The sequence below is a fragment of the Aquarana catesbeiana genome, linkage group LG11 (genome assembly GCF_042186555.1).
Source record: "Aquarana catesbeiana isolate 2022-GZ linkage group LG11, ASM4218655v1, whole genome shotgun sequence".
NCBI lineage: Eukaryota > Metazoa > Chordata > Amphibia > Anura > Ranidae > Aquarana > Aquarana catesbeiana.
This window is the reverse complement of record NC_133334.1, coordinates 63,140,156-63,164,099: the sequence shown is the minus strand read 5'-3', so window position 1 is coordinate 63,164,099 and position 23,944 is coordinate 63,140,156. Positions and strand designations below refer to the sequence as shown.

General features: G+C 42.0%; 1 protein-coding gene across 1 annotated transcript in view; it reads right to left on the bottom strand.

Moving 5' to 3' along the window:
* Nucleotides 1-23,944, bottom strand: part of DCDC1 (doublecortin domain containing 1) — a 690,767-nt gene that overhangs the window by 618,907 nt on the left and 47,916 nt on the right. Inside the window, exons 2-3 of the mRNA XM_073604506.1 lie at nt 17,456-17,640; nt 6,143-6,421 (exon numbers count right to left, since the gene is read on the bottom strand). Coding sequence (XP_073460607.1) covers nt 6,143-6,421; nt 17,456-17,637 — 461 coding nt within the window. The 5' untranslated portion in view covers nt 17,638-17,640. The remainder of the gene's footprint in view (nt 1-6,142; nt 6,422-17,455; nt 17,641-23,944) is intronic.

Here is a 23,944-nt window from a genome sequence, read left to right as displayed (position 1 = left end):
AGCGGTGCAAAATACTGCACGAAAAAAAGCAAAAAACAGCCATGACCTTTTTTTTAATGCAGAGCATCACAATGCATGAAAAATGTGTTGTGGTGAGCTGCATAATGGGTGTGTTTCCCACTACTGTAGCTGTGAATTGGGATGCCATTCTAAATGAATGGTGCTGCAAAGCACCCTGGATTATGCATTACCATGTGTATATACGAGTTTCACTTTTTGAACTAATTTACTGAAAAAAATAACTTTTTGATGATATTCAAATTTTTTTAGATGCACCTGTATGTGCATGATAGATAGATAAACAGATAGATGGATCACTTTATATTTTTTTATATTTTGCATTACAAGCTATTTTTTATGACCTACAAGTATTTTAATCAAGGTATAAAAAACTTTAGGTATAAAAATGAAAAAAAAAAAAAAAAAATGTTAATGTGGAAATAAATATGACTAAAGCCGGCCATAGACGGAGCAAATTTCTTTCCTGCAACCATGGGTGTTGACAAGGGAATTCCTCCATCCGAGTCATTGTGTTCTGAACCCAGTGATTATTGCTAGGGGCTATAACAGCTATTAGCGATAATCACACGTAAAACGGACAGGCTGGTTGTACCCAAGTTGATCGATCATTCAACATGGGTACATTCAGTCTGCCCATACATGGTTTGAATCTCGGCCGGTTCAGCAGGATTCAAACCGTCTATGGCCGGCTTTACAAGTACGTCAGCTAATATATCCAAAGTAAACAGAATGATTTGGCAAATAAACGGTTTCGCTCAAGAACAATACAGAAAGAAAAGGGACAGCAGTCGGTTAAAGCAGATTTCCAGTCATTTTTGTGTCAATTAAAAGTCAGCAGCTACAGAAAGTGTAGCTGCTGACTTTTAATAAACACACACTCACCTGTCCCACGATCCAGCGATGCAGCCACCGGAGCCCTTGGATCTCTCCCTCAGTTCTCTCCGGCACCGGTATTACAAGTGTGGGCATCTGGCTGTGATAGCTTGCAGCTTCACAGCAGGGTGCGCGCTGCGCATGTGCGAGTCTCCTCAATGGCCGGGCAATCTTCTGGGACCTGTGACGTGTCCCAAAAGATTGCTGGGAGGAGGAGAACTTCCGCTTGAGTCGCCTAGTTGGCCAAATGTGGCATAGGAGGGGGGGGAAGAATAATTAAAGCGGAACTTCCCTTTTTTAAAAGAAGACTAGAATTATCACAAGAAGGTGTTCCTTCATAATATAAGTAACCAAAAGTTGCTAAGGCCAAAATCAATAGTGGACTTTAAGGCCTCATGCACACTGGGCGTTTTGCTAAGTCTCCTAGACTCCTGGTAGAAGTGTTTCAGCAGAAAAAACGTTTGTCACTTGTAAACTTGTGTAATGCGTTTAGACATGTCAAGCACAACCATTGAAATTAATTGACGCCTAAGAGTTAAACTTAGGGGTTTACATACGTTTAGGGACGTCAAACGTTTCTTTGGCCAAAATGACGATGCTCCTGGACGCACTGGCTGTCGAGTTTTTTTCTGACTCTAAACGCTTATATGTGCATGGACTCACAGGCTAACATGCAAGGGCGTTTAGAGACAGGGAAAAAAATGCCAAACGCCCTTAAGAGCAGCAGGAAAAAATGTCCAGTGTGCATGAGGCCTAAAGCTACCCTGACATTAAAATAACCTTGAACGGCTATACCTTTAAAATAAGACTGTTCCCCTAGAACACCGCTCTGTTCAATAGAAATCTTCCTCCAATGTCTGCAGGGAAACTGATGCTTAAGGTTCCCCTGCAGCTCTCACTTCTCTTGTGGATCTCCACCTCACTACTGTATCCTCTAATATAGTAAAGGCAAGCAGAAGGAACCACTGAGAGCAGCAGGGGACCCAGGAGATTGATGCTCCTGGAAGAATTGGATTCCTTGTAGACTTCGGAGGAAGATGTCTACAGAGCAATGATGTATTTTGGTGTTGCAGGGCAGCAAGAAAGGTAAGTATTTATAGTCTTAACTTGCAGGTATGTTTGGAAAACTATTAATTACAGGTTAATTTTAGGAGCCTATTCATATAGTACCTAGAGTATATGCCTGTTTTATCTCTCACAGATTTATTAGTATGTTGCCACACGTTGTGCGGTGCTGTCCATTCATTTGCAATGGTCCCTCAACCCACATTGAGGGACCAAAAAAGGGACTTGCCTTGCCTTGCAGCCAGGAGGGAGGTGTGCTCCTGTTTATGATCCAAGGCAATAACCTCGAGACGGTACTCCATGTGGCAGAGGTTACAGGTTAGTGTACTGAGAGAGTTGGGCCAGCTGAGAGAGTCGGGGAGACCATAGCTGAGACAACTGGAAGAGAGAGTCCTGGAGATCAGAGGGGACCTTGAGTCTTGGAGGAGTGTGATAGCCTGGAGGGACAGTAGAACCCCTTCCTAGAGGCCAGGAGTGAGCCTGTGCAGCAAGGTACTGTGACCAAGGCAGAGTGGGCCTTGAGAGCCAGGTGGCCTGGTATTTTCATTTTTGTATTTTTCTAGAGAAGAACCCCTGTGTGGGCAATCCATGCATGTATCAACTTTCATTTTTGTTACTTTTAATAAAAGTGGGCTACCATGCCCTAAAACTGAAGTTCCTGTTGGCTGTGAACTCATTGAAAATGCATCTACTGCTGAGCTAGACATCCCTCATATTACAGCGCATAAAAAGCACATGTTGACATCGGCAGGAATGTGTGCAATAGTGTGAAGGGGTCCACTGTTATAATTACTGAAAGATATTTTCATCAAGAGAATTCATTCTTTGTTTCTATGTATAATTTATATTCAAAGCTAACCATGCGCACATTGGAAGTTGCCTTCCTTTAGACCAGTGTTTCTCAACTGTTTTTCAGTCAAGGCACCCTTTAAAACTATGCACAATCTTGAGGCACCCCATTCTAAAATGTAAAGGATTAACTTAATAGTTTTACATAACGCAGCAACATCCACACATGCAGGACACCCAACTAAAGAGGGGATTTATTTTTACAAAGCATACACACTTTTGAACACTGGTACTGAACAGTGTTCCAATGTTTATCTTCTCTTTCAGTTTCTCTTCCTCATTTAGCTAATGTGACCCCAGTGCTGACAGAGAGGGGCAGGGGAGGGGTAAACTAGGATGCTGTGCAGGCTCCCGACAACCTCCTTAACAACCAATTATGACATTGGTTGTTAGGACACCTGCGGTTAGAAGGTTGTAATGGTGCACAGCGAAAACCTATTGCTATGTGTTACTAAAAGGTAGGCTTGATCCACCAGCTGACTTGTACACAATTATGGGCAATTTTTAGACATTTTGCCAAGGCACCCCTGAAGAAACCTGAAGGCACCCTGGTTGAAAAAGCCTGTTTCAGACCATGGGTGATCAACCTGTGGCCGTCCAGCTGTTGTGGAACTACAAGTCCCATGGGGTATTGCAAAGCTGACAGTTACAAGCATGACTCCCAAAGGCAGAGGCATGATGGGACTTGTAGTTTTGCAACAGCTGGAGGGCCACAGGTTGAGCACCCATGCTTTAGACCAGAGGTAGGCAACCTTGGCCCTCCAGCTGTTGCAAAACTACAAGTCCCATGAGACATTGCAAGACCCTGACAATCACAGTCAAGACTCCTAGAGGCAGAGGCATGATGGGATTTGTAGTTACATCACAGCTGGAGGGCTGAGGTTGCCTATACCCCTGCTTTAGACTAAGGCTCAGTTCACACTGCTGTGACGGCAAAGTCACACAGCTTTCTTCCAACTTGATCCGACTTGGATGCTATTTAGGAGCCTGTACAAGGGCTGAAATCGCACCCAAGTTGGAGCGACTTGTTCAGTATCAATTAGGAAAGGCTCTCATAGGGAAACAATGAATTTGACATGTCATGCAACTTGAGGGTCCCACAAGTCGGATCCCATGTCGCAGCAGTGTAAACTGAGCCTTAAACTACTAAGGTTTGTGAGACCTTAAACCTGAAATCTGTCCTTAGTAAAGGAGACGTCCACCCAAACCTTAATTCAGTTTTGTACATAAGAGGGAAGAGTTGCAGCTTCTGCCAATTGGTATTGCTGTATATGTCTCCATTGGGGAGATTTTTCCTAATTATCTCTCCCAGGTGGCGCTGGTCACTGGTTCACAGAAAGTAAAGGAAAATCTAACCACAGACTGAAATATAACAAAAACTTTAAGGTTTTTAACCTTTCCTTCATATATTATAGAATTAAAATGTCTTTATTGCTATTTGTGTCCCCACTGGGGACATTATGTGGTCACTTTGTGTCCTTGAAGGCACCAATTACTAGAATAGGAAAAATGTGAACATTTTCCAAACATGTTGCCCAACTCCAGGCAACTAAAAAAATATCCTTTGCAGTGGGGCTGCACCCATACTGCGAGGGTAATTGCTAATTGTAAAGCTAGGGGAACGAAAAAAAGGAAATTTACTCACTTGATCCTTTGCTTCCCCCCTAAAGGTAGACCTGTTCCCATAGCTAGAACAGTCCCTGCAGCTTCTTCTCCCCCTTGCTCTAGCAGTCTAGGATCTTAATGTCATCAAGACCAAGGCAGGGTCCATAGCCCTCCACTGGATGTGTTCATGCCAATGGACAGTCCACCTCTGGAGCATAGGGGAGAGCGATCTGCCAAGGGAGCGGAGTATCAGGTATGCATACCTCCTAACTTTTTGAGATGGGAATGAGGGACACCTATGAGCAAAAGTATGCAGGCATAGGACACACCTCTGGCCACGCCCCCTTAAAGGGGAATTGTACAAAAAAACAAGATTGGTTGAACCCACAAGTGCTTTTTTACCACTACTATTCCTTTATATTGGCTTTTGTAATTTACAAATGCAGCAATTTAGAAATCAGATGAAAGGTTTAGCGCTGGAAAACACTTTTTGAAATCTGGGACAGTTGGGAGCTATGGCTACGTCAGGGTTAGGCAACCTCGGCACTCCAGCTGTGGTGAAACTACAAATCCCATCATTCCTCTGCCTCTAGGAGTTATGCCTGTGATTGTCAAGGTCTTGCAATGTCTCATAGGACTTGTAGTTTTACCACAGCCGGAGGGGTGAGGTTGCCTACCCCTGAGGTATGTGAAACTGTTTGTCCTCTCTCCTAGGCAAAATTAGCAATGTGAACAGAAATCTCTGCAATGGGGCAAAGATGGTGAAAAACAATCAGACATGAGTTATAACCCTCCTTTGCTCTATCCAAAATGAAAAAATAAAAATTGCTTATAGTTCTATTTTAACTGCAGTATAGAAAAGTCAAGCCACCAACCTGACTGTACATTTCAGAAGAGCTGTGAAAATATTGGTACTGGATGGCCAGAAATACAATTTCTTTTGGCTAGTAAAACAGCAACTTTTAGGGTATTTTTGATGGTTTATTTAGCTGTTTGCTTGGTTCAGCTTGAAATATCATTTAAGAATGTTAATTTTGTGTGGTTATTTGGTAAAATAATATAACTACATAATGTACAACAAATGTCACATTTTCATTGTTAGAAATAAATGGGGTTGGGAGCCTGGTACCCAGCCAGGTCTCACCAAAGAAGCTAGGGGGCAATTGGACTATCTTAGGTCTCACCAAAGAAGCTAGGGGGCAATTGGACTATCTTAGGTCTCACCAAAGAAGCTAGGGGGCAATTGGACTATCTTAGGTCTCACCAAAGAAGCTAGGGGGCAATTGGACTATCTTAGGTCTCACCAAAGAAGCTAGGGGGCAATTGGACTATCTTGGTACAATACAATACCAAGATAGTCCAATTGCCCCCTAGCTTCTTTGGTGAGACCTGGCTGGGGACCAGGCTCCCAACCCCTTTATTTCTAAAAATTTCTGGATAATGGTACAACCCTTACTTGATCTTTTTTCCATTTATTACCTTTACTTGCAGAGGCTTTCCATAAATCACATTTTCGTTGTGTCTGTTTTACTGAAAAGCATTCACTTGACCTGAAACGTTACAGTCTGCAAATGCTTTAATTGTGTGTCGACAATAAAGTGGAGGAAGCGGAAACACAATACCAGTGTTAGACATATAAATGAACTTTGCTTAACATGTGTAATTTCTTGGTAGAGGAACATATCAAGTGTAAGCCCAGAACAACAAGGAAATGCTTTTGTTTGATTACCTAACATGCCCCTGAGGAGCACTGACGGGTCTGTTTCTCTTGGACTGCGATGAGAGGCAGGGACTGCCAGCTACGTCTGACTTGTTGAGGTCGTCATCTGAATCCGCGTTACTGTACCGAGCTGATGCTTTTTGATGTGTGGAACGATCTTGAGATGTTGATCTTCTTGCTACATGCACTGATTGAGGAGGAGAGGCTGAGCCATGTTTAGGTGTATTATTATATTTTCTGTCTTTGCGATGTCTGGCTGAAGTCTTTGCATAAGGAGATGTGTAATTTCTATACAAAACAATGAAAAGGGAAGCTGTCAGTCATAGCTAAAGAGCAAATACAGATTATCAAAAAAAATGCACAAATTCAATTGTTTTCTTTTATTTTCCTTAGCCACTTCAGCCCCGGAAGAATTTACCCCCTTCCAGACCAGAGCATTTTTTGCGATTCGGCACGGCGTCGCTTTAACTGACAATTGCATGGTCGTGCGACTCTGTACCCAAACAATATTGACGTCCTTTTTTTCCCACAAATAGATCTTTCTTTTGGTGGTATTTGATCACCTCTGTGGTTTTTATTTTTTGCGCTATAAACAAAAAAGGAGCAACAATTTTGAAAAAAAAAGCAATATTTTTTACTTTTTGCTGTAATAAATAGCCCCAAAAATATATATATATAAAAATGTCTTTCTCAGTTTAGGCTGATATGTATTCTTCTATATATTTTTGGTAAAAAAATCGCAATAAGCGTATACTGATTGGTTTGCGCAAAAGTTATAGCGTCTACAAAAAAGGGGATATATTTATGGCATTTTTATTATTAATGTTATTTTTATTAGTAATGCCGGCGATCTGCGATTTTTATCGTGACTGCGACATTATGGCAGACACATCTTTTGACACCATTTTGGGACTATTGTCATTTATACAGCGATCAGTGCTATAAAAATGCACTGATTACTGTGTAAATGACACTGGCAGGGAAGGGGTTAAACACTAGGGGGCGATCAAGGGGTTAAGTTTGTCCTAGGGAGGTGTTCTAACTGTGGGGGGATGGGCTTCCACTGACATGATAGCGATCACTGCTCCCAAAGACAGGGAGCATTAGATCCCTGTCATGTCACTAGGCAGAACGGGGAAATACTTTGTTTACATAGGCATCTCCCCGTTCTTCCGCTCTGTGACATGATCGAGTCCGCGGGACCCGCAAGCACGATCACGGAGCACGCGCGCGCCCACAATGCCGCGTCTTAAAGGGGACGTACCTGTACGCCCCCATTTGCCCAGCCGTGCCATTGTGCTGACTATATCGTCGTGCGCTGGTCGGCTGGTGGTTAATCAAACAGACAATTGCACAGAGATTCTGTGTATACTCTATGTACAGTGCTGTGAAAAAGTATTTGCCCCTTCCTGATTTTTTATTTTTTTTTGCATATTTGTCACACTTAAATGATTCAGATCATCAAACAAATTTTATTATTACACAAAGATAGCCTGAGTAAATACAAAATGCAGTTTTTAAATGATGATTTTATTTATTAACCCTTTCCATACTGCAGGCCATCATATGACGTCCTGGGCTTTCAGTGGTGATATTCGAATGATGCCTGCAGCTACAGGCATCATTCAGATATTGTTTTTTTCAGCCGAAAATTCCCTTCAACGTAAGAACAATCATAGCGGCTGTTCAACCGCTTGATCATTCTTACAGGCAGCAGGAGTAGAGTCGGAGAAGGAATCCACCGCCACCGGAAGTTAGCCATAGAGATTTCCGAGGGACAGATGGTCCCCGGCAGTCTCTATGTCTCTGAGGCCCGGGCGCGACACTATTCCTATTACAAGGGATGTGTACATTCCTTGTAATAGGAATAAAAGTGATCAAAAATATTTTTTTTAAAGGAAAGTGTAAAAATGAAAAAGGAAAATAAATTAAACAATAAACAATAAAAAAAAAAATTAAAGCGCCACCATCTCCACGTGCTTGCAAGCAGAAGTGAACGCATACGTAAGTCGTGTCCGCATATGTAAACGACGTTTAAACCACATGTGAGGTATCACCGCGAACGTTAGAGCGAGAGCAATAATTCTAGCCCAAGACCTCCTCTGTAACTCTAAACATGTAACCTGTAAAAATGTTTGAAATGTCGCCTATGGAGATTTTTAAGTACCAAAGTTTGGCGCCATTCCACAAGTGTGCACAATTTTAAAGCATGACATGTTAGGTATCTATTTACTCGGCATAACATCACCTGTCACATTATACAAAAAAATAGGTTTAACTTTACTGTCTTTTTTTTTATACTCAGGAAAGTGTTTTTTTTTCCAAACGCGTTTGAAAAATTGCTGCGCAAATATGGTGTGACATAAAAAGTTGCTTATTCCCTAGGGTCTCTGCTAAAAATATATATAAAATGTTTGGATGCTCTTAGCAATTTTCTAGCAAAAAAATTATGATTTTTACAAGTAGGAGAGGAGTGCTGGAATTTGCGCAGTATGGAAGTGATTAAGGGAAAAAAGCTGTCCAAACCTGCCTATGTGAAAAAGTAATTGCCCCTAAACCTAATAACTACTTGTGCCACTTGGTGGTGGCAATAACTGGCAATGAGTCTCTCACATCGCTGTGCAGAAATTTGGCCGACTCTTTTCAGAATTGTTTTCATTCAGCCACATTGGAGGATTTTCCAGCATGAACAGCCTGTTTGAGGTTATATGATTCAGGTGATGTTCCTCCTCTAGTGCTTCAATCACCCAGTGCAACCTCCACCAATGTCAGAAAAATGCACTCACCAGATATAGTTGCTGTCTAATGAACAGAATAGCAAAAATCGCATATAATAAGATTCAGGTCATCAGAGGTATGTAGTCATCATTAACTCACATTTATCCCCTCTATCCGAATCACAGGACCCGCTTCAGAATCTATCCAAGTGCATGGATCATAACCAGGAAGTTTTATTTCTCATGGTAAAAACAGCTCAGCATAGCCCATCCGTAGTAATAAGTCACCAATGACAAAGAAGAAAAAAATCTCATGGTGCAGTATTTATTGGCGAACCAGCATAAAACCAAATATTTAAAACAATTGTGCTATAGCACTTACATAAGACAGTCCAGTCCAACCAGGGATAATGGCAGCAGGACCTCAAATGCAAAATGTGTGAAATAGCAAGCTTGCACTTATATGAAACGCCACCAATCTGAAACAGAGTGGCGGCCAGGACCTCAGGTGTGGTATATAAACCCCAGGTGTATATATATATATATATATATATATATATATATATATATATATATATATATATATATATATATGTATGTATATATATATATATATATATATATATATATATATATATATATATATATATATATATATATACACACATACACACCTGAGGTTAAATCATCATTTAAAAACTGCATTTTGTATTTACTGGGGTTATCTTTATGCAATATTAACATTTATTTGATGATCTGAATCATTTAAGTGTGACATATAAGCAATAAAAAAAAAAAAAAAAAAAAAAAAAAAATCAGAAAGGGGGCAAATACTATTTTACAGCACTGTATGGTGCATCCTTTGTTAGCATTATTATAACTAAATTGACTATTGTAGTGTTGAAGTCAGGTCATGTTGGAAAATGCAGTGTTCTAAGTTTGTAAAGAATGAAAAAGAACTGTATTATTGATCACTTCCAGGTTTCAGGTCATGTTTGGAGGTATGGTGTTCTAGGTCTGCACAGAATGAAATACACCGTAGAACCGTATTATGATCACATCCAGTAGTCAAGTCCTGTGGAAAGATCTGGGTTTCAAGGTCTGTAGAGAACTGAAGAGAATTGTATTATGATCACATTCAGTAGACAGGTCATAATAGGGATGTGGGGTTGATTTACTGAAGGCTCCAGAGCTTAGTAAATGTCTGAAGTTTCACTTTACAAAGAATACCCAATCACATGCAAGGCAAATAAGAAAACAGCATCTTGCTTGCACCTGATTGGATGAAGGAAGTCATCAGAGCTTCCCCTCATTTACTAAGCTCTGGATCAACTGCACTTGCAGAGTGCAAATCAACCCCACTGTGTACTTTACACGAGCAATTGCAAATAGACTGTGCACGTTGCAAGTGCAGTTGCTGCAGAAAATTAAAGTAAATGAGGTCATGTTTCACTTTGCAAAGAATACCCAGTCCCATACATGGAAAATTAAAAAAAACCAAAACATTTTGCTTGCAAATGATTAGATAACGGAGGTCAGCAGAGCTTACCCTCATTTATTAAGCAACTGTATTTACAAAGTGCACAGTCTATTTGCCTTTAGTAAATCAACCCCATTGCCATTATAATTAGATTACTGTAGATGGATTCCCAAAGCTGTAGAAAAAGTCTTTGCAGACCCATCAACTGCACAGCTTCAAGTAAAGAGGAATTATTGCCCATTTAGATAACCAAAAATTGGTCAGTGCAACTGCATTTGCAAAATGCACTGTCTAGCTTTAGCAAATCAACCCCATGGTGTTTTAAGTATGTATAGAATTAAATAGATTTGTGGTCTGATTATAGTGGGAGATATACTGTAAAATCTTGGATTGCGCGCATAATTAGTTCCGGAAACATGCTTGTAATCCCAAGCACTTGTATATCAAAGCAAATTTCCCCATAAGAAATAAGGGAAACTCTAATGATACTTTTCACAACCATTTATTCATAAGTCTTTCAGTTTATAGTCCATATAAAAATATTTTATCAATGTGATAAGTTGTGTAACCATAAAATGTCCATCCACAAATGGAAGCCTCCACAAGGGGATTAGAAGCAAAATCCAGCAGGAGCTACAGAGTATAAAAGAGAATAGAGGCGCCTCTAAGTGTAGCAATATGGTTACATTTAATGAAGGTACATTTAGCAACTCGTATGGTTGATGATTAAAAGAGAAAAAGAGAAATCCCTTAGAGACACATCTAAGTATGCAGGCATCCGGGGTAAAGCTGTTCACAAAGACTATCCTCTGCACCGCCGGCTCTCACCACTATCAGTCTGCAAACGTGACAAGGAAGACTACCCTGCAGTAGAGCGATCTGAAAGCGAGGCTTGAAGTGTTCGTGGAGCGCAGAGTGGAAGGGATGATGTTGATGGCGATGCAGAGGACAGTCTATGTGGACAGCTTTACCCCGGATGCCTGCATATTTAGATGTGCCTGTTTTAATCATCAACCATGTGAGTTGTTAAATGTTGTACCTTCAATAAATGTAACCATATTGCTACACTTAGAGGCACCTCTCTTCTCTTTTATACTCAGTTGTGACATGACACTACTTGTATATCAAGACATCGCTTGTTTATCAAGGCAAAATTTCTGAAAAAAATTTTGCTTGTCTTGCAAAATGCTCTCAAACCAAGTTACTCTCAAACCAAGGTTTTACTGTATTGCTGTTTGTATATACCTAAATTAAATTGCCTTATGATCACATTCAGTCATCAGATCATGCCAGGAGGTATGAACTTCCAGGTCTGTTTGAGTGAAACAGAATTCTATTATGATCACATCCATCAGTCAGAACATGATACAGAATGAAATTCTGTTTCTGGGAATTCTGGGAAAGCTGCTACCGTGGTCTAGGTCTGTACAGAATGAAATACAATTGTCCTTTATACAGTTCAGAGGGAATCCAAGAGAAACCTGAAGCAGCTTGTGTAGATTAGAATAAGCTCAAAAGGCAGCTTGAGGGAGGTCTGAAGGTCCTCCAAAGAAGCTCAGAAGGATATCAAATTCTTGGATACAAGCTGATTGCACTTGAAAGCATACTGACTTTGCCTATCCACACAAGTCCTGTAGAATCCACCTGAAGTGGGGTTGAACCTCAACTGGCTCTCAAAAGTTTGGGACCTGGCCACATGTCATTAGAAGACATCAAATACTACTGGGAAGAACTTCCTCTCAACCTACCATAGCTTCTCAGGCATTGGGGTTGATTTACGAAAGGCAAGTTACACTCTGCAAGTGCAGTTGTTCCAGGGCTTAGTAAATGATGTAAAGCTTCACTTAATTTAAAGAGGAAGTAAACTTCCCTCTAATGTTTGTACCTATAGGTAAGCCTATAATAAAGCTTAACTATAGGAACTGTAAATATCTCCTAAACTTGCACGTTTAGAAGATATTTACTGTATACTTTGCCGATTACTTCATCAGAGCATGCGCTCTAAAGGAACGATCGCCCGTGCCATTTCCTCAGAGCCCTGTGCCATACTGGTGGCTCCTGCGCACGTGCGTGGGAGTGACATCAAGCAGCTCTGGCTGGTCACACAGCTGGAGTCTGCGGCCCCGGAAGGAAAACGGGCGACGATGGATGTGGCCTCCAGCGGGGACAATGAGGGCTTCGTTTTGCAGGTAAGTTTCACATAATGTGCTAGCATGCGATGCATACTAGCACGTTATGCCTTTACTATGCAGGTCATCAAAAAAAAAAAAAAAGAGGCAGTGTTTACGCCCTCTTTAACAATAGTCTAATTACAATAGTCAGTAAAAAGTAGTGCATGAACCTTTTTCATAATCAAGCAATATGAACGGTTCCACTGCCGGCAATGGGGTGCGACTCGTCATGCAATTTGGAGCTGTCAAATCGCATGGCATGCCACACCAGGGGCTAAGTAAGTCAACCCCATTGTCATTTTAATAAGTTTATATCTTTGGACGTACTATGTAACCTTTAATCACAGTAGCAGTCATGAGCTTGTGTGGGTTTTGTTCAGCCGGCTCCCGGTTTCAAAGTAAAAGTGGTGTGGCATCTTCATAGCAGCCGATCACTTTCACACAGCCGGCATGGCAGTACCTCCCCCCCTCCCGCCGGCGGGCCCCCTCCTCCCATGGTTCCTGGCCTTTTCCACGCTTACTGGTGCCCGGGAACACAACCACTGGCTGGTGGAGAGAAATTGCTGTGAGACCGTGCCTCGGTGTCACATGCAAACAATGAAACTGGAAGTGATGTCACTTCCAGTTTCAGATGCACCCTTTCCTGGCCAGTACAGCCAGGGGATGCATTTACCCAAGCCGATCTGTGCTTGGTTAGATGGTGTAAAGGGCAAGGAAGACATTGGGGTCTATTAGAACCCTAATGTCTCCATAAAGAGTACCTGTCACCTGCCCAATGCTACAACATAGGGGTTTATAAAGGGGTTATAAACCCATTGTGATAGCAATCAAGTAAAAAAAAAAAAAGAAAAAAGAAAAAAGTTTAAAAAAATATATGTATATTAAAATTAAAAAAAATTGCCAAAATCCCCGTTGCCATGAACACCTGCACAAAAGCAAGCCCAGGGTGTGCACGTGCATGTAAACCACAGCTGCACCACATGTGTGACACATCGCCGTGAGCTTCAGATAGAACAACAATTCTAGCACAAGAGCTCCTATTAAACTCTAAATTGATGAGCCGCAAAGGCTTTTAAAGCGTCACCTATGGTGATTTTTGGGCACCATAGTTTTGGGCGCTATTGCGGGTGCATGCAATTTTAAGACATGGAATGTTTAGTATCTATTTACTCGATGTAACCTCATCTTTTATATTTTCCCCAAAAATGGGTATTATATGCTGTGCTTTTGCTCTAAAATTGTATTATATTTTTTTCCTGAAAATTTGCGTTTAATCAACAGTTGTGCATATGTCACATGAAACAAAAATTTGCAACTATCACCTTTTTATTCTAAAGGACCTCTGATTTCAGAAAACTTATAATGTTCAGGGGGTTAAGTAATTTTATTGCCAAAAAAAGATTTTTACTTTTTTTTTTGTTGCAAAAAATAAAAAAAATAGCTTTGAAGCCGAACTGGATAATTAGATAACTGTAGATGGATTCCCAAAGCTGTAGAGAAAGTCTTTGCAGACCCATTGACTGCACAACCACAAATAAAAGGGGCCCTTTGCCCATTCAGAAAACCAAAAAGTAGTCAGTTTATGGGGAAAACGGTACTGTGCTCCAACTTAGGAGATGGGAATAAATAATTGCCTTTATTTACTGTTTATAATTATGGCAATTAAATGATTAATACACAGTTAGCGTTATTCACTTTCTCAGTTACTGAATGTTGGTCTGCCACTCACGGTATTAAAAAGAACAAAGTTTCCCGTGAAAAGCCCCATATAAAATCCAGCCGCCATGTCACTGTTTTGAATGTGATTATAGGAACAGGAGAATGATGGTTGCCAGGGAGTAGTACTTGTCATTTTCTTGCTGCACAGCTTTCCCTGTCAAGCCTTTTCTTTTCAATTACAGTAACATTAGAATATTAATGGATTGTAATTATCCACCATCTACAGCAAGATCCATCGCATACACAAAGTGCTTCTACCATTAATGTCAATCTATATTTATACAACTGTGCTCAGATGCAATGGCCTATCCTAACAGAAACTGCCAGAGGTACAAAATATTAAGTAATATGTCTTTCTTTTCTTCAAGGAGGGTTTGTTAACAGTAAAGCACAACACTTACAATTTATTGCCAGGAATTAAACATTTACACAGCTAATCGGTAATCTGCTGTATAAACACACGTTATTGTGCATTTTCACAAAATAAAATGCGATTATTGCAAAACTGTTTTATATGCAATAGATGCAGACACAATACTGTATATGCAGTCATTGGTTTGGCCACAGCTATAGTTCAAAACACAGTTTGGCTTTTAGAACTGATCTATGAATAATGCAGATCCATCAAAATATACTTTTAGAATATTAAAGCACATGTAGAGCCAATTTTTTTTTTTTTTTTCGTTAGATTTGTATTCAGGATTGTGTCTCGACTGGAAAAATTGACTATTGTCTTAGGCAGCCTTTCTCTGCCTTTTTACCGCAGAGGAACCCTTGAAATAACTTTCAGGTCTCAGGAACCCCTGTTAAAACCAATTCTTTGATAGATCAGTGTGGAAAATTGGTGGACAGTGGGGAACATACCCCTTGACAGTGGTGGTTGGAATGCCACCCTTACAGACAGCTGAAAAGATCACCGTTATCATGCAGTTGGCTCAGACAAGTGGTCCTGGAACTATGCAGGCACCATCAAATGGATGATCAACCAGCCACACCTCAAGGAACCCCTAGCAACCTCTTGAGAAACCCTCGTAAACCACTTGCCGCCCGCCCACCGTCAAATGACGGACGAGCGGTGCAACTCTCGTTCTGGGATGACGTATTCCTAGGTGCGACCCCGATCTCGGTAAAGAACAGGGCTCTTTAACCATGTGATTGGCTGTCACCAATCACAGCCAGTCACATGGAAATGCGGAAGTGCCATTTATCAGCTCTCCTCGCCTCACACTGACAGACTGACTGGCCGATCAGCGGCATCTCCTCACAGGGAGACCAGGACAGGTAATCAGGGCACTAATCATCAGTGCCCTGATTACAGTAAAGCCCCAGCAGTGTCCATCAGTGACACCAATCAATGCACATCAGTAACACCAATCAGTGCCCATCAGTGACACCAATCAATGCCCATTAATGATGCCAGTCAGTGCTGCCTTTCAGTGCCCATCTGTACCTGCTCATCAGTGCTGCCCATTAATGCCCATTAGTGTCACCCATCAGTGCCCATCGGTGCTGCCTATCGGTGCCACCTCATCAGTGCCCATCAGTGCAGCCTCATCAGTGCCCATAAGTGCTACCTCATCAGTGCCCATCAGTGCCGCCTCATCAGTGTACATCAGTGAAGGAGAAAAATTGCTTATTTACCAAATTTTCGTGCAGATATAATGTGGCAGGGCGGCCGCTCTGTGCCAGATCATGTACCTAGTACGTGATCTGACACTTCCAGGTCTGGGGCCCGCGCGCCCGCCACCGGCGACCCGCTCTCGCTATGATTGAACACAGCGGGAGTCAATCAGCGGATCTGGTGGACCTGATGTCCACCAGGACCCACCGATCATTCTGGAGACCAGCAAAATGGCGGTCTGCCTATGTAAACAAGGCAGATTGACGTTCTTTGAGAAGGGAAGACAGAGATCCTGTGTTTCTGCTAAGAAGGAACACCAATCTCTGTCTTTCCACAGTAAACGCACCCTCACACAGTTAGAAAACACTCCCAGGGAACACAGTTAACCCTTTAATTGCCCCTGATGTTAACCCCTTACCTACCAGTGCCATTAGTACAGTGACAGTGCTTTTTTTTAGCATTGATCACTGTATTAGTGTCACTTAGTGTCAGATTTGTGTGCCACAATGTCGCAGTCCCGCTAAAAATCGCTGATCGCCGCCATTACTAGTAAAAATAAATAAATAAATAAATAAAAATAGCATAAATCTATCCCATCGTTTTTATAACTTTTGTGCAAACAAATAAATATACGCTTATTGGAATTTTTTTACCAAAAATATGTAGCATAATACATATTGGCCTAAATTAATGAAGAAATTTGATTTTTTTACATTTTTTTATTGGGTATGTCTTATAGCAGAAAGTAAGAAATATTGGGGTTTTTTTTCAAAATTGTCGGTCTTTTTTTGTTTATAGCGCAAAAAATGAGAGGTGATCAAATACCACCAAAAGAAAGCTCTAATTGGGAGGAAAAAAAAGGACATATATTTTATTTGTGTACAGCGTCGCACGACCGCGCAACTGTCAGTTAAAGTAACGCAGTGCCTTATCGCAAAAAATGGCCTGGTCATGAAGGGAGGTAAACCTTCCGGAGCGGAAGTGGTTAATGGCCAGCCTAACGCATAATTTACCCTCCCCGTAGCAACATTTCCTCTTACTTCCTAGTATGTCTCTTAGGCCCCATTCACACATGTCAATTTGGAATGGCAGGCGGAATAGGCACAATTCTGCTCGCGATTCCAAATTGCGTGGCTATCGCTATCAAATGTGCAATGTGTGTTTGGGGGCATTCATTCTAAATAGCACCCCAAACGTGGTGTGATTTTGCAGGGATTGTCGCGTGGCAATCGACGCAAAACATGCCTTTGAAAATCGCATGAAGCTTGCTTGCCAAAAAAGAGCAGGAGCTTCTTTTGGGCGACAAATGTGCATAGGGCAGACCCCTGAAGTAAATGGGGTGCTCTATGTGCGGAGTGCGTAATCATCCGAAAATCGACCACACAAAATTGCGAGCAGGAAGGCAAGTTTCTGCTATGCGAAGTGTGAATGGGGCCTAAGACAGGAGGTGAAACTTACCAGACGGGACTCAAAAAAAAATTTAGTCTATTCAAAACTAATGAAAACATTTTGACTTTACATACACTTTAATGGTTTTTAAATAGTGACAAAATGTACATTTTAAATAGAACATTCTTTATTTAGAGTAAATATCTTGGAAAATAGTTTTCTTACCTTGGCAAAACGGGGCATTGTGCTTTTGGCTTTTCAATCTTGTCCAGATATTCTTTAACGATGATGTCTTCTAAGCTGCTTTGATGTGACCGTGCTGATGATGACAAATAACTGCGCAAAGAGACCGAAGACAATTGGCTTCCAACAGATGAGGCACTTAAAGGCCTTCTGTAACCTGCCATGACCTGATAAGAGAAGTAAATTCATTCAAATGGCTGTATAGTACCAATTCAACTTGTCATCAATTGCTGCTTTAATCAATCTACAAGCCCTTAAAATTAGAAAATATCAGTTAAAGAGCCTGAGCAAAAAAAAAAAATGCTAATAGATAAAAGCCCAATTGAAGTTCAAAAGACTGTAATCCTTTTCTAAATAATTTTTAGGTAAATCATTTAAAGTGTTTGTTACCTCAAAAAATTATAATTCAGATTCTGGTCCCTTAAAGCAGATTACATAGCATAGTCCTTGTGCTGTTTAATCTGCCCCCCTTTAAGCTGTAAAAAAAAACACCCTGAACCTGCCACTTCCTGTATGCCCTCCTTATAGTGACCACGATTACCAGGGCCGCTGAGCCCTGACCACCGTGGTCAGAGCATGTCCCTCCGTCATCCGTAGCTGTCCTATCTGCTTTCCTCTCTCCCCCTTCACCCTCCTTCCTGCCTGTCAGCTCCCTCTCTCTGTCTCTGCCCCCCCCCCCCCCGCTACTATTAAAAAAAACCTACAATTGTCACTGCCTGTCCCTCTATTAGAGGCTGGCATACCACACTATGTAAATCCTTTCTAAAAAAGAGCATTATAAATAACTATTTAGAGCTGCCTTCAGGTCACATGACTCGTGGACACTTTACAGCTCCAATACATTACTTCTGTGGGAGGTCACGTGATCTCCCAGGCTGTCGTCAGAGGCAGATCATGGCCCCTCCCGCAGAAGAAATGTCTCAGAGCTGTAAAGCGGCCGCGAGTCATGAGACCAGCCTGAAGACAGCTCTAAATAGCTATTTATAACACTCATTTTTACAAGGGACTTACATAATGTGGTATGCCAGCCTCTAATAGAGGGGCTGGCAGTGAATAATATTTTACACTTAACAAACACTTTAAGTAAATTTCACCTCCTTCGATGGTAGGGGCCTCCCATAATGTCTACATCCCCACAGCTAAATATCTAGCCCACCCCTCCTTAACCACTTGCCTAACAGGCACTAACACCCCCTTCCTGCCCAAGCCATTTTTCAGCTTTCAGCGCTGTCACATTTTGAATGACAATTGCGCGGTCATGCTACACTGTACCCAAACACATTTTTTACACAAATAGAGCTTTCTTTTGGTAATTTTTCGCCTTCACTGATGTGCGCTGCTGGGCACCGATAGGCTGAACTGGTGGGCATTGATGAGGTGGCACTTATGAGGTGGCACCGATGAGGAGGCACTAATATGCCGCACTTATGGGCACTGATAGGTGACACTGATGAGTACTGATAGGCGGCACTGATGGGCACTGATAGGTGGCACTGATGGGCACTAATAGGCGGCACTGGTGGGCACTAATAGGCGGCAGTGGTGGGCACTGATAGGTGGCACTGGTGGGCACGGATAGGCAGCATGGATAGGCGGTACATTTGGGCACTAATGGGCACTGATGGGCGACACTGATGGGCATTGATGGACAGCAGCGATGGGCATTGATGGGCAGCACTGATAGGCAGCACTGATTGCCAGCACTGACTGGCATGGCTAATGGGAACTGATTGGTGGCACTTGTGGGCAGTGGTGGGCACTGATTGCTGCCGCTGGTGGGCACTGTATGCTGGCATTGGTAGGCACTGTATTGTGACACTATATTTCTTTATTGTAATCAGGGCACTGATGATCAGTGCCCTGATTACATTCCTACATGTTCCCCTGTGAGGAGATGCCGCTGATCGGCTCTCCTCTCCTCACACTCGGTCAGTGTGAGGCGAGGAGAGCCGATTACCGGCATCTCCGTTTTTTGTGATTGGACACAGCCGATCACATGGTTAAAGAGCCACGGAAGCGAGAGAGCGGCCATTCTGGGACGCCATCATATGACGGTGTCCCAGAACAAGAGCTGCACTGCCCCACCATCATTTGACGGTGGGTGTGCAGCAAGCAGTTAAAGGCACAGGGAAGCACTGGACACCCAGCATATAGCACATTGCCGGCAAAGGTGTCCAGTGCATCTCCTCACCAATATTTCAACAGTACAAACAAATGGCCACTGCCCCCACCTATAACTGGCCTTTTCAGCAAGGAACACGGAAGGGCAACACAAGCAAAACAAAGCCAAAAGCAATTCCCAGGAAGGGTGGGCTCCCTCCAGGATCATCTATCCTCTGCCTATCCATTATAATAAACAAAGAAAGGAGGCGCCTCTGGGTGCAGACTTAAAAACAATTTTAATAAAAAGAGCAGCAACAGAGATTGCACTCACATTTGTGTTGAGTTAAAAAGGCATACGAGAGTCCCAGATGTAACTGGAGGGGTCCGTGAGGTCGATCATCCCTGCCATGGATGTGTAATCAGACTGGTCTTTCAGATGCACTGTATCCACCGGCCGGCAATGATGGAGGAATACCAGAATGAGGCTTGGAAGGCAAACAGCCATGGCAGGGATGATCAACCTCACGGACCCCTCCAGTTACATCTGGGACTCTCATATGCCTTTTTAACTCAACACAAATGTGAGTGCAATCTCTGTTGCTGCTCTTTTTATTAAAATTGTTTTTAAGTCTGCACCCAGAGGCGCCTCCTTTCTTTGTTTATTACAGTGCTTTTTGGGAATATGGTTTCCATGCCCATTGGAAGGCTGCCGTGAATGTGGGCTTTATACCTCATCATCGACTTTATGCACACCATCATGGACTACTATTATCCTTTCTTATCCCTTGTTCCAGTTCATCATTTATATCAATAATATTGTCATTTATGTGGATTATTGCTTTTAAACTTTGCGCCAAACACTTGTTATACTATCCATTATAATGCATGTGCTTCCACTGTGGAGGCTCACAAAATTTAGAGTTAGAACTACTGGGGTGCCTTGGCGAGGTTCTGTAGTTTATGCGTGTAATTGCAAATGCGTGCAGACTTAACCCCTGTTTTTAACGCATACTGTTAGACAGGACAATTCAGTTAGTCGCAGACTGGTCAGTAAGTTGAGGAGGAATTTCATTGGTTTTGTTTTGCATGCGTTGGCCTTCCAAGTGCCCCTTGCTGAAAAGGCCAGTTATAGGTGGGGGCTGTGGCCATTTGTTTGTACTGTTGATATATTGGTGAGGCGATGCACTGGACAACTTTGCTGACATTGTGCTATATGCTGGGTGTCCAGTGTGGCCTTGTGCCTTTAAGAAGGGGTGGGTTACCTCCAGGCTCACCTGCCCTCTGCCCATCCATTATAATGCATGTGCTTCCACAGTGGAGGCTCACAAAATTTTGAGTTAGGACTAAAGAACACTGGGGTGCCTTGGCGAGGCTCTGTAGCTTACTCATGTATTTGCAAATGTGTGCAGACTAAACCCATGTTTTTAACGCATACTGTTAGACAGGACAATTCGGTTGGTCGCAGACTGGTCGGTAAGTTGGGCTGGGAATTTCTTTGGTTTTGTTTTGCAGCATGAGCTGTCCCATGACAATCTAACACTAAGCCCTCCAATGATGGTTTCGTATTGCCGTGCAGGAAATAAAGAACACCTAAATGCACAATTCTTTGTCCCAAAATGGAGACTACAGGATGGAGAGGCCCAGAAGACAAAAAAACAGTGCCTCTAAAGGGAACCGTGCAGTTGAGAGTAGCGTCCTCAATGCCATCCAGTGTAGGGATCAGGTCACTAGCCCCATCATAGTGAGCATTTCCTTGCCTTCCTGTAGATGAAGTTCTTACAGCACCAAGGTAATGTCTAACAGAGTCCAGGTCAAGGGACTCTTAGGCAGGGTTGACAATGCTGCTTGGGATTTCAGTAAAGAAGAAGTAGTGTTGTGAACCAAGAACAGGAAGTTAGAATTTTAGCAGATTTCTTCCAACATGTATTTTTTTTACCTGCAGTCGTTTTAAAGAAGAACATCAAATGTGCAGATATTGAAGATTTTTATTTTGCCCATACATACACTTTAAAGACTATAGTAAATTGGCCATTGCTTTGCATTGGTGCATTATTTCACAGAAATGTGGCTACAGAATGGGTTAACTTTTTCAAGCTGGAAAGTTAATCAGACGAACATCTTTTTTTTTTTTTTTTTTCATACAGACTTTGAATCAGTGAATGAACAATTTCACAAATTAGGATTGATGAAGTATGTCAGCCACTGGAAAAATTGCACCTTTTAGATTTAACATTTACCTAACTAAGCAGAAAAAAACATCTGCAGAAAGGTATGTTCCTGATCTTTGCTGCTCTTCATTTTGTTCTGACGATTTTTATAATTACACACTGATGTACTGTATTGGGAAAAGTATGAAGAACATGAAATAATTAGCATCTTCTTCTCTTGCTTTAATTAACTGTACAATGTAAACATATATGGTCATTTTTTTGATTATTGGTTCATTTTCCTAATGCAGCATGAGCGCAAATTTCTGCATATTAAAAGGTAATACGACTGAAACTGATGTTTCCGATGTTGGTGAGTTGAACTGCACTCTGCTTTATTTTTTCTAAGATCTCTTGGGGATTCCAGGGGCAAGAGCTGGAGTTTCAGTTTCTGCCCTATTGCTGCATTGTTATAAGATTATAAAGCAAGGCGGTACAAGACATATATATATATATCAAGGAGGTAAGTCAACCAAACGATTAGATCTTGACATGTGAAATCTAAGTGGAGCAGTGTTACCTTTCAGCACTAAAAGCTCCAGGACCCAATAGAAGAAGAATAGCATTCTAAGGGTCTTTGTTAGGGGGTAGGTTATGGGTTGAGTCACGTGCTAGGGTAGAGTAGAGCCTTTCCCCCTAGAGGTCTACAAGACGACTGCTCTAAACTTCTTTCCTATTTTTCTGCCGTCTGTGCACATTTTATCTTTTAGAGGGTTAAATCCATGTGCAAGCCCACATTTGACAACTCCTGGACCTCAAAATTGACCACTGAGGCATTATGGGACAAGGGGACTCACTAACCAATAACTAGGCACAGGAGGCTAGAAGAGACAATGGTTTCCTTATGTTTAGGGGCAACTTTAGTATTCTCCATATCTTAGCTTGTTTCTTCTGACAAGGTCTGAACATAGCCGGATATATCCCCAACGTTTCCTTTTTTCAAAAAGCCCAAGTCTACACAAAACATTTTTGTGTTAGGAAGATTTATGCCCTGTACACACGATAGGATTTTCCGATGGAAAATGTGTGATAGGACCTTGTTGTCGGAAATTCCAACCGTGTGTGGGCTCTATCACACATTTTCCATAGGAATTTCTGACACACAAAGTTTGAGAGCAGGCTATAAAATCTTCCGACAATAAAATCCGATGTCGGAAATTCCGATCGTGTGTATACAAATCCGACGCACAAAGTGCCACGCATGCTCAGAATAAATTAAGAAATGAAAGCTGGATTTTGTTGTCGGAATGTCCGATCAATGTCTGACCGTGTGTACAGGGCATTAGCACTTTAGTCTTTGTTGCCAATAGGAAGATATTCTCTCACTTCCTGTGTGTCCCAAAGAGAAGGTTCCACAGGGCCAGGAGGTGAAGAGAAACCTTTCAATTAAAGATAGAAAGAGCAACAGAGGCAGGGTAAGAACCTCGGTGAGGTTTTATTTTATTTGTATCTTCTTGTCCAAGTTACCCCTTTTCCTCTTATTTTTTTTGTCCTGGTGTCATGAGAGAGGAAGTGGGGGGGGGGGGTCCCAGTAGGGGTAAAACCTTGACAGAGGTTCTAATCTATCTAAAAGCATGCCCTTACTCTAGGGGTGCCACCTTTTCTTCAAGCCAAACCTGGTCACTAGCAGCTCGGGGCAATGTTTTTTTCTCGTAGTATACACTATAGGATTATAAAAGACCTTGGACACCTTTGAGTGACCCAAGGAAAGGAGTAATGTGGCGCGCATAGCGCGCAGCGGCAAACAGTTGGTGTGGCCAAAATGCTCTTGCTGACATCAAGGCCCAGCCTCCCAGTGATGCCGAACCTGCTACCCGACAGCCACCCACAGCTCCTGGACGGCAACAGATTTGTATGTGGCTATCTTAGTTACTTGGGAGCCACAACCTGGTCTGAATGTGTCCAGGTTTTAGGTGGACTGAAACCTAGATACATAATTTAAAACCCGGACTGTCTGGGTGAATCCTGGACAGGTGGCAACCCTACCTTACCCTCTAAGGGAAGCCCACCTTTTTCTATACATACTTATTAATTATTCCGAAGGATTTATATAGTGCCAACAGTTTGGCCAATGCTTTAGAATATAAAGGGAAACATGACAGTTACAATACATTAAAATACCAGAGGGCTAAGCGGGCCTTGCTCATAAAATCTTACAATC